Consider the following 21,738-nt stretch of genomic DNA (forward strand, 5'->3'; position numbering starts at 1 on the left):
CTGCAACAGGGTCGATACTCCAGATGGAGTAGACCGCATGGGGAGTGATCTAAAAAAGTTTGCAGAGTGCATCTCCAAAGGGTAGACCAGAGGTACCATAAGAAGAGCTGTCAAAATGGTGCAGAGTCTACCAAAAATCTTATGAAGTAAAACCTAAAGTCCTGGAGGAAAGGGAGAATTTGACAGAAAGATTTAAATACTTCAAAGGTATAAATAATGCACAAGAAACTAGTAATGTTTGTTTACACTTGAAAAGAAGTTCTAGAACAAGGAGTCATGATATTCAGCTCCAAGGGGGGGTAGACTGAGGTGTAGCAATATGGAAATGTTTAATCACAGAAAAGGTGATGGACATCTGGAATAAGCACAGAGGCACCCTAGCTGTGAGGAAGTAAAGATGAAATCAGAGATAAAGTAGGATCTATAAACTGGGCCGATGAGGAAGGCCTTGCATTCATGGTTTTTATATAACCTTTTTATTTATAGAAACACGCCAGGTACATCATGATATGAGATGCCTTAGCTCGCCTGCTAGATCAAGTAGTACAATATTCGTTCACACAGAGATAAATAACAGTCACAAGTACTTAATCTGGATTATCAGATGACACAGCCCTGTAAGGGTTGCAATTCTTTCCCATAAGTATCCAAATTATTACATATAAGATGAGCTTTTTGACCGCTGCAATATTATACACTTTTTCCAATCATTAAAGACTGGACCTTGTGATCTTTATTTGTCATCATGTTCTCTGATGCTGTGAATGTCGTTTCACCAGTTGTTATTAGTTGTGTTATAAAAGAGAGTTCTTTCGGAGACCAACTATTTTCTTCTCAGTGACCAGCAATATCTGAGGTTTTGACGTGCAGGTAGATCTTTTTGTTTCTGCTTTTCATTTCTTGCCTGCAGAAACAAATAACAATAATCAGGATTGATGACAATAATGACAGAGTTACAGAGAGGATTATCCTCTCTAGTTTGCAACCCTTTGAATGAATGTCCCTACACCGTAATGAATCAAGGTCCAAGTAATTACTCAGGTAGCATCTGCGTTTGAAACAAATATTTATATTTAAATATTTTTATTTATTGAAACAAATAATTGATTTAGAAAATTAGATGAAACAAAAGATATGTCATCTATTTTCAATTTTACAATATGGTGTCCTCTCCTCCAGCCTTCTTCCTCAACAACTACTTACCTTTCCATGGGTCTAATGGGCAGAAGTGATCCCCAATTGTTCCTGCCTCGCCCGGTCTTCAACTCAAAATGATGCTGGCCAGTCCTGAGATAGGCACCATTTTGTTGTACGGAAAGTATAGAGATATTTCTGTACAACAAAATGGCATCAGCTTCAGGGCCAGTTGATGCCATTTTGATATGGCACAGATGGAGTAAGTGGTTGGGGGGGGGGGGTTGTCTGGGGTGATGCCAGGGGATGCTCACATTGGGGAAAATAGAAGGCGCCTGCCCCCAAGAGCAGGGCTGAGCTACAGCGGGACCAGGGAACAGAAAGGCACCCACTAAACAAAACAAAACCAGAAAAGACAAGAACACAAAGGCAAGGCAAAACCAGACCAGAGTCATTTCTCTTTGAAAATTTGCTAAAATGTATGCAATTAAAAATGTGTCTTTTTATCGTGCTGCTAAACAGTTTACTGAAAATTTGCCCTGTAAAAGACCATGCAGTCGATGTTTAAAAGCCATCGCTAAATGGCAAAACTGACATATTCAGTCACTTACCCGACTAACTCTGATCAGGCCACAGATCTGTCCTAAATATGACCAGATAACTTATCCTGCTAAAAGGAGGTGGTGATGCTCTTGTACAGGTCCTTGGTGAGGCCTCACCTCGAGTACTGTGTACAGTTCTGGAGCCCTTATCTCAAAAGGGATAGAGACAGGATGGAGGTGGTCCAGAGAAGGGTGACCAAAATGGTGTGGGGGTCAGTATCGGAAACCCTAAGAGGAGAGCCTGAAGGATCTGATTTCTTAGCATCCAGTCAGATGAATCTAGAACAACTGGGTTATGCACCTCTACCATCACAATGACTGTGGCTTACATAAATCGGCAGGGAGGAACCAAGAGCCAACAAGTGTTGCAGGAGATAGATCAGCTTATGGAATGGGCAGAACTACATCTCCAAATGATCTCCACATCGCATATAGCAAGAAAACACAATGTAAGTGCAGTCTTTCTCAGCTGGGAAAGTCTGGACCCAGGAGAATGAACACTATCAAACGAGGAGTTTCAGCTGATTCTGGATCGCTGGGATCTTCTGTTTTAGACCTGCTGGCTGCTTCTCGCAATGTGAAAGTTCTGCAATTCTTCAGTTGCAGGATGGATCCGAAGTCATTGGAGATCGATGCCTTGGTGCAGGAGTGGCTGGAAGACCATGGCCCATTTTGGGCAGATTAGACCAAAGGATCGAGCAGCACAGAGGGATGGTGCTCTTGATTGCTCCAGATTGGCCTAGGAGACCATGGTATGCGGATCTGCAGTGGCTCGAGGTGGAATCACCCCTTCAGCTTCTGGAGCACAGGGATCTGTTGCAGCAGGGTCCTATTCTTCACGAAGATCCAACTTGATTTTGTGTTATGGTATGGCCCTTGAAAGGGCTCGCTTGCTGAAACGTGGATACTCTGCTGCAGTGATTTCCAACTTGCTAAGAGCTAGAAAGTTCTCCACTTCCTTGGCCTATGTGTGGGTTTGGTGAGTGTTTGAGGCCTGGTCTGAGGATAAAGTTACTCTTCCTTGTTTGGTCAAGATCCCGCTTATTTTGGAGTTTTTCATGATGGCTTGAATAAAGGTTTGGCACTTAATTCCTTAAAGGTACAAGTAATGGCTCTTGCCTGTTTCAGAGGTCAGGTGAATGGTGGATTCTTGTTGGCTCATCCTGATGTGGCCCATCCTCCTTTGCGGTTTCCCTTATGGTCTTAATTTGGAATTGGATTTCTTAGCAGGCCCTACATTTAGACCGATGCGTAGCCTGACCTTGTGGTTACTGACCTTGAAAACAATGTTTCTTGTGGCAATTTATTCTGTGCGAAGGGTTTCTGAACTGCAGGCCTTGTCTTGTCATTCCTCTGGTTGACTCCAGAAGTGGTACAGTTGCATACTGTTACTTCTTTTCTAGTGAAGGTGGTCACTGACTTTCACTCAAATCAGTCCATCTCCCTGCCACCTCTGGACAGAGAAAGATGTAGAGGAGTATTGTTTGTTGCAACCCTTGGATGTCAAGACACATATAGTCCAGTATCTGGAGGTTAGTGAGCCTTTATAGAAGCCGGATCGCTTGCTTGTCCTTCACGGTGGAACTGGGCAGGGAGTGCCAGCCTTGCGGGCTACAATAGCTCACTAGATTAAGGAGGTAGCCATGGCTGCATATGTTGATGCTGGGAAGCCATTACCTAGTCAGGTCAGGGCTCATTCCACTAGGGCTCAGGTAGTATATCTTGGACGGAAATGAAATTGTTGTCTCCCGTCGATATTTGCCGAGCTGCAACGTGGTCCTCATTGCACACTTTTTCTGGATGTGCAAGCCCATGAGGACACAGCCTTTGTACTTGCGGTTTTGACTGGACCATGGGCAGCCTCACACCCTATTTGGGAGTAGCTTGGGAAAATCCCACTTGTTCTGGATTCATTTGACTGGAAGCTAAGAAATGTGAAATTACTACTTACCTGATAATTTCCTTTTCTTTAAGACAGTCAGATGAATCCACCTTCCCTCCCTTGGCAGCTGAATGGTTGTATTATGGTCCTTCTCCATGGCTGTGTGTTCCAGGGATTACTGGTAAGTGTTCCTCCAGGCCCTAGACTAGTGTTAATACATTCTTGCCTGAGCTCAGTGTTTCCTGTTGGCTGAGTACTGAAATGGCTATCTGTTTAATCAAGTTTTGTTAGTCTGTCCACAGATGCTTATGAAGAGAATACTGGCAAGCTCATGTCACTGCAGGGGTATATATACTGTGCTGTCAGTTTGCTCTGTCTCCCTCTGCTGGTAGAGGTGCATACGCCACTTGTTCTGGATTCATCTGACTATCCTAAAGAAAAGGAAATTATCAGGTAAGTAGTAATTTCTCAATATGTATACCCTGGAAGAGAGGAGGCGCAGGGGAGATATGATACAGACCTGAAAGGTTTTATGGATGTACAAACGTCAAACCTTTTCCATAGGAAATAAATCAGTAGAACTAGGGGTCACAAAATGAAACTCCAGGGAGGACGTCTCTGAACCAATGTCAGAAAATATTTCTTCCCGGAGAGGGTGGTGGATGCCTGGAATGCCCTTCCGGAGGAAGTGGTGAAAACCAAAAAATGTGAAAAAATTCAAAGGGGCGTGGGATAAACACTGTGGATCCCTAAATGTTAGAGGATGGGAATGAAGAAAAGAGTTCATGGGGGTAACTTGCTGGTGCAGCGGTTACTACCTTAACTAAGAAGCCTTGATACTTTGATGCAACTCCAACATTGCTCTCTGCTTCAACGGCAGGAGGAAAAGAGGAATTGGATTCAGACAGCAAGAAACGAGGGCCCTGACTTTTATGTTCTGGAACTGATGTGTAGACTTAAGGGAAAATAACACAGGACTGTTTCTACAGCCAAGCCTATAAGCAAAGCACGTGAAGCAGCACCATCTGAATTTTCAAAAAGGCTCTTCACCCAATAAAAATGTTGCTAGCAGTAAATTTTTATGGGTTATTATAAGGCTTGGGGATAACTGCACAGAGCAGCAGTTGTTACCCTTAAGAGAAACATGGGGGTAACCTGTACAGTGCGGCAGATACTACCATAGGAAGCTTGCTAGGCAGACTGGATGGACCATTTTGATCCTTTCCTGCCGTCATTTGTATGTTTACATTTCTATGTTTCTAGGTAACTGGATAAAGTTATCCAGCAACCAGCTGAGCCGCACAGCAGCTGACAATGGACCTCCAAGTTTTTCTGCCTCATTTTTTTCAGTAAAAGTAACCTTAATCTTCTAAAAGCAGACATAGCAGAGCCTGAGGACTTCAGATTGCATTTCTAATATTGAGTTCTCTTAATGTGCACCCACCTGTGCAGGTTTTCTGCATCATTGATGGTCTCGGGTAAATTTCTCCCTTTGGTCTCAGGTAGCAGGAACACCAATCCACCAGCAGTTACGCCGAGCACAGCTTTTGCATAAAAAAAATGGTATAATTAAGGACAACGACAGATGTAACAATATCAATTATAAAAGAGCTTGCCCGAAATATAATTTGTTGACAAAAGCATTTTGAGCAGTATTCCTACCACCAACGTGTACTGTGTTATTCTGTGCTCAGCTAAGAGTGAATGGCATTGAATCAAACTGAAGATTTCTATCTAAATCAGGTCCTTAAAATTCCAGTGTGTGAGGCAGCCAAACCTATCCTCCTGCTATGTCAGTTCCTGTGTAACCTTCCAGCTGACTGCAGTTCCTTTTTAATAATCTAATATGGTGTCCCTTACTTTTCGCTTCCCTGGTTTTTCTTTGTAAGTCACGCTGGGAGTCATTTTGTAACAGCCTGCATACATTTTGGGGGCTGTCGCACGCATAAGTAATACCAGTTTTCAAAGCGAACTTAACATGCATAACTTTGTTTTGAAAATCGCCCGGGCAAAGCCAGCTCTGCACACAATTGCACCTGCTATTTGGCGCGGGAAGTTTTGCTGTGAATATTTGCGCGCCAGGCTTTTTAAAAACTCAAAAAAAAAAAAAAAAAAAAAAGTTTGCGAGTAAATGAAAACCCCGCCCAGACCCCGCCCCTCCCGGAGCGCCTCTCCCAAACGCGGCTGAGAGTGCGGGTGCTTTAGCGCGTGTACTGGGCAGGCAATTTTATAAAAGGCCATTTCAGTGGGGAAAAGTCCCTTTTAAAGTGACCCTCTCCTATGTGCTGCTTTGATGCCCACTCCTCATCTGTCACACCCGCAGTAAGTTGGGCCTACAGCCCCGTGACTGTAGGGAAGGGCTGAACCGGTCCTGGTTTAACTCCTGTTACATGCAGGGACTGGCAGTTCCAGACTGGAACTACATCCATGGACCATTTCGATGAATACACTGGCTCCCTATTCCCTCCCGCATCCTCTTTAAATCCCTGACCATTATCCATAAAGCCTTATATTCCCATCACTCCAACTGGCTGGTAGATCCCCTCCAATTTGCCTGCTCGAATCGACCGACAAGGACCACTAACAAAGGGTCCCTCCATGTGCCATCCCTAAAGAAAGCGCACCTCACAGCTACAAGGGATCGGGCGCTCTCCATTGCTGGACCTATGCACTGGAACTCACTCCCAACCCACCTCAGACTTGAACCTTGCATCACCAAATTCAGAGCCCAGCTCAAAACCTGGCTATTCAAACAAGCCTTTCCCCAACACCCTTGATGAATATTGAATTGTGATGGATCATGACCTGAATTTGACTATGACCTTGTTCTTATAACATTATAGTTCACTTGTTAATTGTTCCTATGCTTCACTTCTCTCCTATTGGTTTTTTGTACCCCCTACCCTTCCCCTGTTACTTGTAATTTCCGTTGCTTTTGTTCCATGTAAACCGAGGTGATGTTTCGACTAACATCGGTATAGAAGACTCTTTAAATAAATAAATAAATAAATGTATGTATGTATGTCTGAATTGAAACCATGGAGATACGTCAATTCCCTTGCATATTTGGACTACCTTAAAGCCGAGAGGGCCTAATTCACAGAGCAAGTCTGCCCAGAAAGACTGAACGCAATTTCCTGGTAAACTAATCAAATGCTCTCCTTAAAAGAAACATGAACATCTGGGCAGGTTCCTTTGTCTTTAGGGTTTCATCTGTGTGATTGGTCAGAGCTGGATGGTTTGAAATGAAAGTCTCTATAAGGGATATTTCTCTTATTCCTATCTTTTCCTTTCATAGGCACTGCACTATTGTGAACTGAGTATTATCCAAAAATCCTAAAAAATTACTAAAGCAGATCATTTTGAGAAATACAATGCAATGAAACTGGTGCAAATACTGATATATTTGTTTTACCTCACAAAGCATGAAGGGTCCGAAAATGAAAGAGAGGAAGATAAAATATTCCCAGCTGCACCACACATTGGAACTGAACAAATACCGGACAAAATCTTGCCTGCTTAGTGGCCTTTTTACACTGCAGTGGTGAACTCAGCCTGGTTTCTAGTGGACTCAACAGAGAGGCCAAAGATTGAACCCAGCTACGTTTTCACTCCTACAATTGTTTTTCCAAACCGGAAAGAGCTATCGTGTTCAGGTCTAGGGACTTTTCACTACGTGTGACCATGCTGTACCTTATCTGTCAATAAACGTGTGGCACCATTTTCCAGCATTGTCAGCCCAGCACGTTTCACAAATTATAACTGGCAACCATTGCTGCAGCCACAAAATCTTTCTTCGTAAGCTAAAATATTTTGTTTAAAACAAACATTTTTCACAAGTATTTGTTGTAATTCTTACCAAAAACTACAAGTGGCAGCTCATGCCAGATCTCCCCCAGCCTATAGACAAGGAAGGGCGTTATAATCCCACCAAAGTCGCACATGGAAGAGCAGACCATTACGCCAAGATTTCTGAAAGTTAATGGAACATTTTTATTGAAGAAGAACATAAGAAGTGCCATGCAGGATCAGAGCAAGGATCCACCCAGCCCCGCATCCTGCACCCAGCAGTGGCCAATATGGATCACCAGTGCTCAAGATGTGATTGCACCATATGACATCATCAATTTTGTTCTCCATTCCTTTTGAAATAATCTCTATTTGGTTTTTTTAAACATCGCCGCACACTGAACTGAGGATTTCAACACATTGTTCACAATGTCACCAAGATCCCTTTCTTGGGTGGTAACTCCTAACACAGAAACCAGCATTGTTTATCTGCAGTTAGGCTTATTTCTCCTTAGGTGCATCACTCAGCACTTGTCTACATTAAATTTCATCTGCCGTTTCGATGCCCAGTTCTCGAGTCTGGCGAGGTCCCTCTGCGGTTCATCACAGTTCTACTTGTGTTTTAATTACTTTGAATATTTTTGTGTCATCTGCAAATTTGATCACCTTACTTATTATTCCCTTTCCCAGATTATTAGTGAATAAGTTAATGATGCCTGAGACATTCCACTATTTACCTCTTTCCATTGGGAAACCTGACCATTTAGTCTTCTTATTGTTTAACCAGTTACCTAACCACGGGAAGAACACTCCTGAGGAGTCTCTCATCAGGGACTTTATGAAGTACCTTCTGAAAATCTGAATACACTATGTTAACTGGCTTACCTTTGTCCTCCTGCTCATTCATACCTTCAAAGAATATATAAATTAGAAAAGCATGACCTCCCTCTGTTAAATCTGTGCTAGCTCTTCCCTATTAAACCAGCTTTATTTATATGTTTACTAGTGCAATATCATATTTTGTTAAAAGAAAGTTTGCTTTTTTTTTTTTAATTAGACCTCAATTAAAAAAAAAAGATTACTGTCTTTTAAATATGACTGCGCCTGATACTTCCTGGGTGTGCTTCACGAGGGATCTGCCACACACGATATCCTTTTAGTATACACCCAGCACCCCTCCCATTTGCAACCACAATAATCCAAACAGCTGCCAACACGATTATGGCTGTTTTCTGTGAAAAAACACAGGACTGCTTCTACCGCCCAGTCCATAAGCAAAGCACGTCAAGCAGCACGGTCTAAATTTTCAAGAAAGCTCATCACCCAATAAAAAATGTTGCCAGCTGAAACTTGTATGGGTATCATATTGTTTGGGGATAACTGCACAGAGTGACAGATACTACTACCCTTAAGAGAAATATGGGAGTAGCCTGCACAGAGTGTCAGTTACTTCCTTAAGCTTTCTGGGCAGACTGAACGAACCATTTGGTGCCTTTATGCCAACATTACTATGTTTCTATGCACAGCTGGCCCATGATATTCCCTCAGCAGAGCTCTACCACCAACCCGCCTCACTCATCAGCCAACACGAGGAGCGTGCAGCCTGCTAGACAGATCCAGCTGCATGGACACCTGCATTTCCACTAGGACTTCTGCCTCACAGAGCATCCAAAATAGGTACAAAGGCATTTCTGATCAGAAGCAGGACCCCAAAAAATAGGTGCTATTCCAGTTAGTAGAAATATTCAAGTATTCACTGCAGCAGAATGTGCACAGCTGATTAAACAGCTATAATCCTTGTACTAGTGCATGAACATCAGGGCTCATTTGTTATTCAGTTACATAATGGGTGATCTTGGTCTCGAGGAAGAGAGAGATTTTTGTCTAAAACTCTGACCTTCTCAAACTTCTCTCGGATTATTTTTTAGTACAGACCACAGACCAGTTTTGAACACAGAGAACACAGAGAATAAAATAAATTTGACTAATAAAAGCATCTTTTTGCTCTATTCCAAATTCCTTTGGATAATGCTTCTTCAATTATTTTTGACCTTTAACTTCCTTCCAGCTCTTAAGCTTCCCAAGTTTTTACTCCTTGTTAAATGTAACTTTTATCTTATTCTCTTCTCTTGTTAATTACTTTTATTTATTGCTTCTGTTATACCCTTGTTTTATGTAAACCGATCCGATATGGTTTAATTTACTATGAAGGTCGGTATAAAAAACTGTTAAATAAATAAATAAATAATTTAGAAGAATTTAGCCATATAGAACAAAATTCCATTCGATTATTCAAAATCTTGGGTGATTTTATTTTATTTTTTTTTATTTGTGGATTTATAAACCACCGCATTCCCATTGGGCTACTAGGTGATGTACAATAAAACAGAAATACAATGTAGTTACATAACTAAGACAGATCAAATATGCTATACAACAACATTAAGCAAAGAACAATACAAAACAAAGATTTACATTGTTTTCCAGATGTAGTATAATCTGGGATTTATTGGTAAATCATTCCACAAAGCGATCTGATGCATGGAAAGGCTCGGTGCTTAGTTTCCATTAAACTTGTCCTTGGGCAGCAGAACCCAGAAGTGGAGCACTCACCTCAGTGAGCCTATTGACTCTTCCTTTTACCATGGTTCTCCGGTCCTGACGTCATTCTAAGGAGCCCCCACCGCCCATAAAATTGGCGCTACTGCGGCGACAGGGCTGCAGCAGAACCTGGAAGCGGAGCACTCACCTCGGGGAGCCTATTGATTCTTCCTTTTACCATCGTTCTCCGGTCCTGACGTCATTCTAAGGAGCCCCCACTGCCCATAAAATCGGCGCTACTGCGGCGCACCGCAGCCGCCGGCACGCGGCTTTGTCCGGCTTCGTCTGGCTTGGGAGGGCTTAAGGAGGGACTCCCTTCCATATCTGCTGCCACAGAGGCCAATTGATAATCAAAGTTGCTGGACATAGACGAACCTTCTGTTTCAAGTTTATTTTTTGGAATTATGCCTTCTAAACGAAAAGGAAAGGTGAGGGTTTATCCCCCTTCATCCCTTCCATCTCCTATACAACAGGAGATTACTCGATTTATATTAGCTTCTGCACAAAATACTCCAGCAGCCAAGGAATCAGCTGATCCAGTACTTTTGGGAGGAAGGACTGGCTCTATTGAAGAGGCTTCGCTGATTCCAAATCTGGGCCTTCCACCACTACAGAGGGCAAGCGTAGCGTCTCCTGGGACATCATCGGAGCAGATAAGTCCCCTTATTGTTAAGCTTGACTTGGGTACATCAGGGGACCAAAACCCAGTGGCAGGAATGGAGTTGGGGCGATCCAGAATATTGGAGGACCTGGCCCCTCAGGAGACTGCTACTGGAGTGGGTAATCTTTTGCCTGGTGGTGATCCCTTGGAGGTCATGGCACGCCCCAAGGTGGTAACACTAGAATTGGTATGGGACTTGATGGTAACAATGTCAAATAATAATATTAAAGGACTGGAAAAAAAGATTGATTGTATGGCAGGTAAAAATCAGCAGGATATAACGGAAATCCAAAATGAGTTGAAAAAATCTGAAGAGAGGATTAAAAACCTTGAAGATTTAGGTAAAAAGTCTGTGGAATTTCAATTTGCGGTTGTGAAAGATAGAGATTGTCTTTCTAGGAGATTAGAGAACTTTGAAAATAATTTAAAACGCCTGAACTTGCGCCTGCTCAACTTCCCTCGGGTGGTTGGTCAGGTACCAATGGAGACGTTAAAATGTTTCTTGAAAGAAGTATTGTCTTTTTCAGAAGAAGAATTACCTTATATAAGTGTTTGTTATTTTTTGCCTAAGAAAAATGACAATATAAGTGTATTAGAACAGCCTTTTCAAGGAAATCTTACAAATTTCCTAGAGAACTTTACTGAACAGATTATAGATAGGGGAATATTGTTGGTATCTTTTGTGAATCTGTTTGATTTGAACAAAGTAATGAAGAAATATTTTTCTAAGTTCCCAATTACCTTTTATGACAATTTAGTAAAAATCTTCCCCGATCTATCCTATTCAACCCAGCTTAAGAGAAAAGGTTTTTTGACCTTACGACAAGAAGTGATATCTTTGGGATATTCGTTTAATCTACGATTTCCCTGCAAATGTTTGTTAAAGAAAGAACAGGATATGTTCATTTTCTTTTTACCAGACCAATTAAAAAATTTTTTGGAACAGAAAAAATTACCTACCTCGTCCCCAATATCTAGTGGATAAGAATTAGAGTGCAGATAACTGTGAAATGTGAATTTAAATAGAAAAGTTATTTTAAGATTTCTCCCCTTGACTTCATTGGCTTTTGATTTTGTTGTTGGTAGATATCAGATATTCTTATTGATAAAAAATAGCAGTATAAAATATGTATGCTAGAAGATAAATAATTTTGTTTGATGTATATGTTATGTATTTGTATTAATTTTTGGAAAATCAATAAAAAATATAATTATAAAAAAAAAAAACTTGTCCTTGGAGTAGCCAACAAAGGCCCTGTTTGGTCTGATACTGAGAAATAACTTCATTTTTATTCAAGACTTTTTTAATTGCAAAAAGATGTAATTTATTTGCTTGATTAACTGAGAAATCTCATTGACAGGGTCAGTTATCAAATTGCTATAAGGCGTTTTCGCATGCGTTAAGCCCCTTTAATGTATGCGAAAATGTCTTTAACGCCTGCAAAAGCACCATAACGCATGGTGCGATGTAAATCAGAAAAAAGGGAGGAGTTTGGGGTGTGATTTGTGACTGAGTGGGCTGGATTCACAATTTTGTGACACTGTATTGTATGGCTTTAATGTATATTTTAACTACTCCTTTTTCATTTGTGTTTTTGGCTCCTGGTGAGCCAGTCTAGCTGTCAGAGCCCTTCTATGTGAGAGAGAGAGAGAGAGAGAGAGAGAGAGAGAGAGAGACTAGCCATAATGCCCATATCCTAGGTAGGTATTTATATCTCTATAGGAGGCCCACCTAGTAACTCGAGGTGAGGTTTAGGTGTTAGTGTAGGGGTTAGGGGCCACTTTGACATTCAAAATGAGACGTACAAACAGAACAGTGCTCTCTTGTGAAGATTTGATGACCCTCGGAGGGAGGAAACTCAGCCAAAGATGAGATTTGTGCAATGTTCTCTCAGCCTAGCTTGATGTTACCCAGGTAGAGAGTCCATCAAGCTAGGTTAGCACATTAGGGGGCCTCGGCAGGCGCCGGATCACGTAAGTATTTACTTTTTAATATTCTCCATGGCAGAAGTAAAGTTACACGTTAGGGGGCCTCGGCGTGCGCCGGATCACGTAAGTATTTACTTTTTAACATTATCCGTGGCAGAAGTAAAGTTACACGTTAGGGGCCTCGGCGTGCGCCGGATCACGTAAGTATTTACTTTTTAACATTATCCGTGGCAGAAGTAAAGTTACACGTTAGGGGGCCTCGGCGTGCGCCGGATCACGTAAGTATTTACTTTTTAACATTATCCGTAGCAGAAGTAAAGTTACACGTTAGGGGGCCTCGGCGTGCGCCGGATCACGTAAGTATTTACTTTTTAACATTATCCGTGGCAGAAGTAAAGTTACACATTAGGGGGCCTCGGCGTGCGCTGGATCACGTAAGTATTTACTTTTTAACATTATCCGTGGCAGAAGTAAATTTACACATTAGGGGGCCTCGGCGTGCGCCGGATCACGTAAGTATTTACTTTTTAACATTATCCGTAGCAGAAGTAAAGTTACACGTTAGGGGGCCTCGGCGTGCGCCGGATCACGTAAGTATTTACTTTTTAACATTATCCGTAGCAGAAGTAAAGTTACACGTTAGGGGGCCTCGGCGTGCGCCGGATCACGTAAGTATTTACTTTTTAACATTATCCGTAGCAGAAGTAAAGTTACATGTTAGGGGGCCTCGGCATGCACCCAAGATGTGTGTTCTCCAGGAGATACACGTGTATCTCTGCATCTTTTAAAATCTGCTCAGCGTGCTCAGGCCCGACATATTCACGCATCCTCTAATTAACTCATAAAATTCACCTTTAAGTGAATAAAGCTATATTATTGGGATATTTTTTATGTTGATTTACCCTTAAGCTCTGTGGAGTAGAAGTATTCCAGAGTTTCTCCAATTAGATCTTCCAGGGCATATGTGGTTTTTCAGAATAGGTGGAATGAACATTCATAAGATTTTATTTGCAGATAGTGCCTCTATATTAGGGTCAATTCCCATATTTTGGGTAATTTGAAAATCAGATCTGTGTGTGTGGCTTGCAAGGACTTGAGCTTGTGATCTCTAAGCGTTCCTCTCATTTGAGAGGAATTCCTACGGCTGGCCGTAGGATCTCCACTTTCTATGGGTTTGTGCATATGGAAAATCTCTTCTTGGTGCCTCTCTGAGTATTGTGCACTGTTACTTATCACTGCTCCTTGTTGCAAGCGAACGATCTGCTTCTGGCACACTCTGGCAGTGGAAGCTCATGCACTCACCTGATAAATGTTGGGTACAACTCTGCATTTACCAGGCAAATCATTTCAAACGACAGGGTGATTCCCATTCTGCCCACACAATTCATAGTGACCTTCAGCCAGTGTAAACCTGTAAAGAAAAGCACACGTGTTTGAGTTATTGGATAATAAGAGTAGAAACATTTTGAACGTGTGATTCAGCACCGGAGTAGGAATACAAACAAACCATGGTTTTGCATAATTAAACTGACGTTACAGAAATGCATTAATATATAGTGTCACGTAAAGAAATGCGACCTTAAGACCGCAAACTGCACAAGCTGGGGTTTCAGCTACTGATAAACAGAGGCTGGAATCTGTAATGGTAACTTTCATCCGATGCATGTGCGCCAGTGTGTGCGTTTGCCGGCGCATGCACACGGACGCGCTGGTTTTATAATGTGCGCAGGTTTATAAAACCAGCTACCCGCGCGCACATGCATGCACGATTTTATATCGACGTGTGCACGTGCACGCGAATCTCGTCTCCAGCGCACGGGGGGGGGGGGGGAGAGTTTAGTAGGTACACAATAGGCCTATTTCCCAGTTCGCCCCAGTAAAGGAGCGGACTTCCTAAACCACTTACCTAAGTTGCCTCCCTTTTACCCTACAAGTCCTGATCCCTAAAACCCTGCTGACCAGCCTTTTTTTTAATTTAATGACTTACACGCTGTCCATCGCAGAAGCAAGTTACACGGTTGTGGGATCCCAGTGCACTCTAGTGCACGTAACTTACTTCATTGGTGCAGTCCCAGTCCGCCCAGGCCCTGCTAAGACCTCATCCCATGTCCCCCCTTTTTCGCCAGAACGTTTATATCCACGTACCAGGAAGTACACATGTCCCAGTCACGTGCGTATCTCCTGGATTTGCCATGTGTAGGTCTTTTAAAATTTGCCTTCATGGTTCTTGGTCCCTGGTATGGAGCTGACAAAGGATCATATTCTTAACATTTATGAGTCAGAGGGGAACTCCAGTTCACTATTTTTTTTTATATACCGACATTCAATCTGAGATATCACATTCAGGTACTGCAGGTATTTCCCTATCCCCAGAGGGCTCACAATCTAAGTTTTGTACCTGAGGCAATGGAGGGTAAAGTGACTTGCCCAAGGTCACAAGGAGTGACAGCGGGACTCGATCCCTGGTCTCCTGGTTCCTAGCCCACTGCTCTAACCACTAGGCTCTTCCTCCTCCTTCCCAGTATGAGAATAACTTTAAAATGTGCACTCATGCGCCCATAGTCGTATGTACATGGGCACACATGTATATGGGCGTACGTAAAACAGCTCTGATAATTTATAACCTGCGTGCATACAATGTACGCAGGTTATAAAATGTGCATAAATGTACCTGGGAAGATGTGCGCACATGTAAAAAATGCATGAATACATTTTTGCACTTATCCAGATAAATTCTGAGTTATCCAGCTAAGCAGCAGCAATTATCCGGATAAGTATCGATTCATTCGGTTAAGTAGCAGCAAAGCCACTATGTAGCCAGATAAATTTTAAAATGCTACTTAACCAGTTACATGAGATAGTCGAAAAAGTCTAAAATCTGGACCTTATCCAGCTAAATCAGATAGTCATAAGAACATAAGAAAATGCCATACTGGGTCAGACCAAGGGTCCATCAAGCCCAGCATCCTGTTTCCAACAGTGGCCAATCCAGGCCATAAGAACCTGGCAAGTACCCAAAAACTAAGTCTATTCCATGTAACCATTGCTAATGGCAGTGGCTATTCTCTAAGTGAACTTAATAGCAGGTAATGGACTTCTCCTCCAAGAACTTATCCAATCCTTTTTTAAACACAGCTATACTAACTGCACGAACCACGTTCTCTGGCAACAAATTCCAGAGTTTAATTATGCGTTGAGTAAAAAAGAACTTTCTCCGATTAGTTTTAAATGTGCCCCATGCTAACTTCATGGAGTGTCCCCTAGTCTTTCTACTATCCGAAAGAGTAAATAACCGATTCACATCTACCCGTTCTAGACCTCTCATGATTTTAAACACCTCTATCATATCCCCCCTCAGTCGTCTCTTCTCCAAGCTGAAAAGTCCTAACCTCTTTAGTCTTTCCTCATAGGGGAGTTGTTCCATTCCCCTTATCATTTTGGTAGCCCTTCTCTGTACCTTCTCCATCGCAATTATATGTTTTTTGAGATGCGGCGACCAGAATTGTACACAGTATTCAAGGTGCGGTCTCACCATGGAGCGATACAGAGGCATTATGACATTTTCCGTTTTATTCATCATTCCTTTTCTAATAATTCCCAACTTTCTGTTTGCTTTTTTGACTGCCGCAGCACACTGAACCGACGATTTCAATGTGTTATCCACTATGACACCTAGATCTCTTTCTTGGGTTGTAGCACCTAATATGGAACCCAACATCGTGTAATTATAGCATGGGTTATTTTTCCCTGTATGCATCACCTTGCACTTATCCACATTAAATTTCATCTGCCATTTGTATGCCCAATTTTCCAGTCTCACAAGGTCTTCCTGCAATTTATCACAATCTGCTCGTGATTTAACTACTCTGAACAATTTTGTGTCATCTGCAAATTTGATTATCTCACTCGTCGTATTTCTTTCCAGATCATTTATAAATATATTGAACAGTAAGGGTCCCAATACAGATCCCTGAGGCACTCCACTGTCCACTCCCTTCCACTGAGAAAATTGCCCATTTAATCCTACTCTCTGTTTCCTGTCTTTTAGCCAGTTTGCAATCCACGAAAGGACATCGCCACCTATCCCATGACTTTTTCCTTTTCCTAGAAGCCTCTCATGAGGAACTTTGTCAAACGCCTTCTGAAAATCCAAGTATACTATATCTACCGGTTCACCTTTATCCACATGTTTATTAACTCCTTCAAAAAAGTGCAGCAGATTTGTGAGGCAAGACTTGCCCTGGGTAAAGCCATGCTGACTTTGTTCCATTAAACCATGTCTTTCTATATGTTCTGTGATTTTGATGTTTAGAACACTTTCCACTATTTTTCCTGGCACTGAAGTCAGGCTAACCGGTCTGTAGTTTCCCGGATCGCCCCTGGAGCCCTTTTTAAATATTGGGGTTACATTTGCTATCCTCCAGTCTTCAGGTACAATGGATGATTTTAATGATAAGTTACAAATTTTTACTAATAGGTCTGAAATTTCATTTTTTAGTTCCTTCAGAACTCTGGGGTGTATACCATCCGGTCCAGGTGATTTACTACTCTTCAGTTTGTCAATCAGGCCTACCACATCTTCTAGGTTCACCGTGATTTGATTCAGTCCATCTGAATCATTACCCATGAAAACCTTCTCCATTACGGGTACCTCCCCAACATCCTCTTCAGTAAACACCGAAGCAAAGAAATCATTTAATCTTTCCACGATGGCCTTATCTTCTCTAAGTGCCCCTTTAACCTCTCGATCATCTAACGGTCCAACTGACTCCCTCACAGGCTTTCTGCTTCGGATATATTTAAAAAAGTTTTTACTGTGAGTTTTTGCCTCTACAGCCAACTTCTTTTCAAATTCTCTCTTAGCCTGTCTTATCAATGTCTTACATTTAACTTGCCAATGTTTATGCTTTATCCTATTTTCTTCTGTTGGATCCTTCTTCCAATTTTTTTTTTTTGACTTATCCAGCTATCTGACTTAGCTGGTTAAGAACCGTTTTAAAACTTATCCAGCTACATAGGAGGTTTGCTGTTATTTAGCTAGATAAATTGAAATTTATCTGTATAAGTGCTGCTATTTATCTGGATAACTCGGAATTTATCTGGATAAGTATAGTAAAGCTGCGACTTAGCTGGATAAATCGTAATTTAACCAGATAAGTGTACGCAATTGCTATATCCACACATTTTTATGTCTTATTTTAAAGTGATAGAGTAGATTTAGCATGCTTATTTTAGAAGCATTTACTCCTTGTAAGTCAGCTTCTTACACACTTAAGTCGAAAGATTTTCTAACACGCGCATGGCAATGAAATTACCAGTTTTACCAATTAGTCTACCAGTTTTCCCAGTCCATCTGCAGGTCATTGAGACTCTCCTGGCTCTTCAGCCTGAAGTCCTCTCATTTCACCTAGACCCCCCACCCAGTCAGAATTTCACTTTTAAGATGTTTATGACCACTTACTCCAGATATTGAGTAGGAGTAAATATCTCGTGAGCAAGCTGCCAAATTCACAAATATAAATTACTTAGAAACCAGCTTCTTACTCATATAAATGTTGGGAATGCCCTTGGCCTGCCCCTTTTTCACAAGTTCAAATTTATTCACGCACCTGATTTGCAGGTGTATGTTGAGGTTTCTGAAGAGAATATATACTCACATATATGCATAATTGCTCATTTTTATATTTGCAACTTTTGAAAACAACTTTTAAAAAATCAAAAAGAGAACCAAGAGGGATGTGAGAGTCTGCTACTGGTACTGAATTCCCTCATTAAGAGCCTTGAGATCAGCCTTGGAAAGAGCAGTGGAGCATCTATCCAGATGCATAAATGTAACAATTAGAATTATTCAAATGTGTTAGCAGTAAACTAGATATAGGGAAAGAGTAGGGAAAATACTGTAATAACATTTTGACTTTTGCGATCCTGAATCCACTGGATGCCACTATAGACTAAGTAATTATGAGATGATTATTCCAGTTTATATTCAATATCAGATCAATCTAGTGATGTCACCTGATATGGGTGGAACTAACCTGCTAGCTTTTGAAATCATGTATGGTAACTTAAAATACTAAGCAGATAATATGTAAATTTGTGATTTATCATCTAAATAATGTATAGCAAAAAGATTTCAGAACTCTTTCACTCTTTCTCTCTCCAGCTTTGCTTTTACAGTTGCTGCTCTATCTTATCTGCAGCAGATGACAAGTAAAATATAAAGAACGTCTCTTTGAGGTATTTAAGAAACGGGAGCATGGCCCGTAGAACTATATATTTAGAGGATTTTCCATTTACATTGATGACCCCGACGTGATCCATGGTTCAAGACATATACAGAAGATCAGTCATAATTCCTTTGAGTGCCAGATTTTCCTGGAGTGATGACTTCAAGGTGACACTTGCTGATGCTAGTTCATCAGTAGGTATTAGTTTTTATCTAGAACTTGTTCAGTTTGGGTGCTCTGTGGTGTTTTGAGTCGGTTTTGTATTTTGGTTAATCTACTGGGGTTAACTTAGTTACCACTGAGATCAATGGCAGGGTAACAGAGGTTCCTGCCATGCTTTGGTTGACCCAGTGGGATTGCTTAGGCCCTTTATAAGGTCAGTAGTAAGATAATATTGGGTTCTCACTGTTTTTAAAGCCCTGGTAAGCCAGTAGTTGTTTGGACCTTTTTAGAGGAGAATGCTGGGGCACTCAGTAGTAGGACATGAAGGTTCTCCTACAGTTTTGTCGTGATTACAATGTGGCTTCGGGCAGTGAAGTTGCCATATAGGCTTCTTTGTGGGGAGCATGCCAGAAGAGAAATGATAGTGTTAAAGATTAAAAAAAAAAAAGCCAAAACCATATCCAGCAAATGCAATACAAGTTTTGTTTCAAGGCAAGGAAAAGGCAAAGAGCTTGCTTAGTTAAAAAAAACACCAAAGACAAACAGCATATTTCATAGTTGGAAGCAAAGGAGCCTGCTTATTATATAGTAAGTGATAGGTTTTAGCTTATTTAAGCTAATAGCTTATTAAATTGTTCTTTTTACTTGCCTAGCTAGAGTAAATTAAATTACAAAACAGATAGCCCCTAGCTACTTCTCTTTTTAAGTCAGAAATGGCAGGGTAAAACTGCAAATGTTCCTTTGAAAGTCAAAGGGACATTAACACATTTTTGTGATGTCTGCCAATTCTGTATTATTTGCTAGACTATACTCATGCTAAGTGGACATTACTGAACAAGAAAAGATATTGGAGTTTTTAGTATAATTAACTTTTCATGAAATACTATTTATATATGAACTGATGAATTGTAGGCTTTGCAGGTGATACCTGCTTGCAGCCAATCAGAGGCAGGGGATTGAATACTAATGAGCCTTTTAAATTAAACAAAAGTATTGTTACCTTTCATACTTAAAGGAAGTGATAGAGGGAGAGATACAGGTCTGTAGCCATGAAGTGAAAGGTTCTTCACCTGCAGCTTGACCTCAGACTAAGAAAAAAAGTAAAGTACTAGTTACTAGTTCTTCTTTCCTGTTCTGGCAGCAGGAACAAGCACACGTTTTGTTTTTTTTAGCAAGAGAATTTAAATGATTTTTTAGATACATTTTGTTTTCTTTAGACTAATTTAGTTCAGAGAAGTTTCAGAAGATTTGTTGTGATTTTGTTTAGACTAGAGAGGAGATTTTATTTTCATTGTGACTGTTTGGACATCATCCGCATGAAGCAAGTAGGACCCTGAATTTACACAGAGCATTGGACCCCCAAGCATCTACAATTGCTTCATCAACTATCTGGACTGCGAACAAGTTCATCTAAAGTATTCAGTCATTACTTGGCGAATACCTTTTTTTTTTCCTTTGCAAAAAAGAAAACGGTGTTGAGCTGCACTGTAGGGAGTTAAGAAAGATAAGGAGCGGCTTGAAATGCGAGGGATAAGCAGTGGCAGGAAAAAGCAGCTGTTGCAAGCTTTAAGAAGGCTCAGTAATGATGGATCTCAGACTGAATTGCACTTAAGTTATTTGAATCAGAATTTAGCTTAGTAAAAAGAGTTAACTCCTTGGTGACGCCTAACGTAATTTTCCCTCACTTATTTTTCCCTACCCTGATCTGCACCCTGTTGTATGTTTTATGTGAACGTTCGGAGCACAGCCAGCAAAACTGGAAAGGAGTGTGGGTGGATTATCAGGCGGATTTTAAAAGGCCCGCCTGCGTAAAATTCGGGGTCACACGCCTGGCCGGGCCCTGTGCGTTCTGCGCGCATTTTCAAAAGGGCCCGGCCAGGCGTGTGACCCCTAATACGCGCAGAAGTGCCGAGTCAGCTAAAAGGGCCCAGCCAGGGGGCATGGTCTGGGTGGGGTGGGAGGCCGGCTGGGACATCAGCCATTAGGCCCTGTCCCTGTCCAAAGGAGCAGGTAAGGTAAAAAAAAAACAACAAAATCCCAGTTAAGGTTAGTTTCAGGGGTCAGGGAGGGGAGGGTAAAAGGGAGGAAGGGTAGACAGGGGTCAAGGAAAGTTCCCTCCTTAATTGGAGCAGAGTAAAGACCCGATCGCGTCGCCGTGCTTAGATTACAAAATCCCCTGCCTGCGCACGCGAGTCCTGAGCCGCCCACACACGCGCGTGCGGAATTTAAAATCCAACGCGCACGTGCGCGCGGGAACCGTATTTTATAACACGCGGGTGCTGACGCGCCCGCGTGTTATAAAATCAGCACGTCCGCGTGCACGCGCCGGGAACCGCGCGCACCCGTTAAAATCGACCCCTGTGCGTGTAAACTATTTAGTACAGCACACTGTCCCGGACAAATCGAAAAAAGGATGCAATTTATTATTCAACAAAAACGAGAGCTGCAAGCACAATACAGTTTTAGGGAAAAACCACTTTGACTTCATATGAGTTTCACAAATGTCAGTCAAGAAACAGATATCTTGAGTGAGGTTTCACAAGCCTGATAGAGAGCTACTGAGAGTGCTATTCTGGCACATGTCCTAGTGCATTAATTACATTTTATTCAGGTTACAAATAGTTTCCATATATATCAATCTGTTGCCAAGTTCACCATTATTTAAAGTTGAGCATTGGTCAGTCGGTCTTAAGAAATAATTATTAAAAACGCCACGGACATCTTTGAATGAATGAATGAATGAATGTATTG

The 21,738-nt window shown here is 41.5% G+C and overlaps 1 protein-coding gene across 1 annotated transcript in view; it reads right to left on the reverse strand.

Annotated features, from left to right (window-relative positions):
- Positions 1-448: 448 nt before the first annotated feature.
- SLC22A2 (solute carrier family 22 member 2) overlaps positions 449-21,738 on the reverse strand; it is an 83,848-nt gene continuing 62,558 nt past the window's right edge. Inside the window, exons 8-11 of the mRNA XM_029596692.1 lie at positions 13,901-14,009; positions 7,478-7,590; positions 5,063-5,162; positions 449-904 (exon numbers count right to left, since the gene is read on the reverse strand). Of these exons, the coding sequence (XP_029452552.1) occupies positions 835-904; positions 5,063-5,162; positions 7,478-7,590; positions 13,901-14,009 (392 nt within the window). The 3' untranslated portion in view covers positions 449-834. The remainder of the gene's footprint in view (positions 905-5,062; positions 5,163-7,477; positions 7,591-13,900; positions 14,010-21,738) is intronic.

Source organism: Rhinatrema bivittatum, chromosome 3 (assembly GCF_901001135.1).
Source record: "Rhinatrema bivittatum chromosome 3, aRhiBiv1.1, whole genome shotgun sequence".
NCBI classification, from domain to species: domain Eukaryota; kingdom Metazoa; phylum Chordata; class Amphibia; order Gymnophiona; family Rhinatrematidae; genus Rhinatrema; species Rhinatrema bivittatum.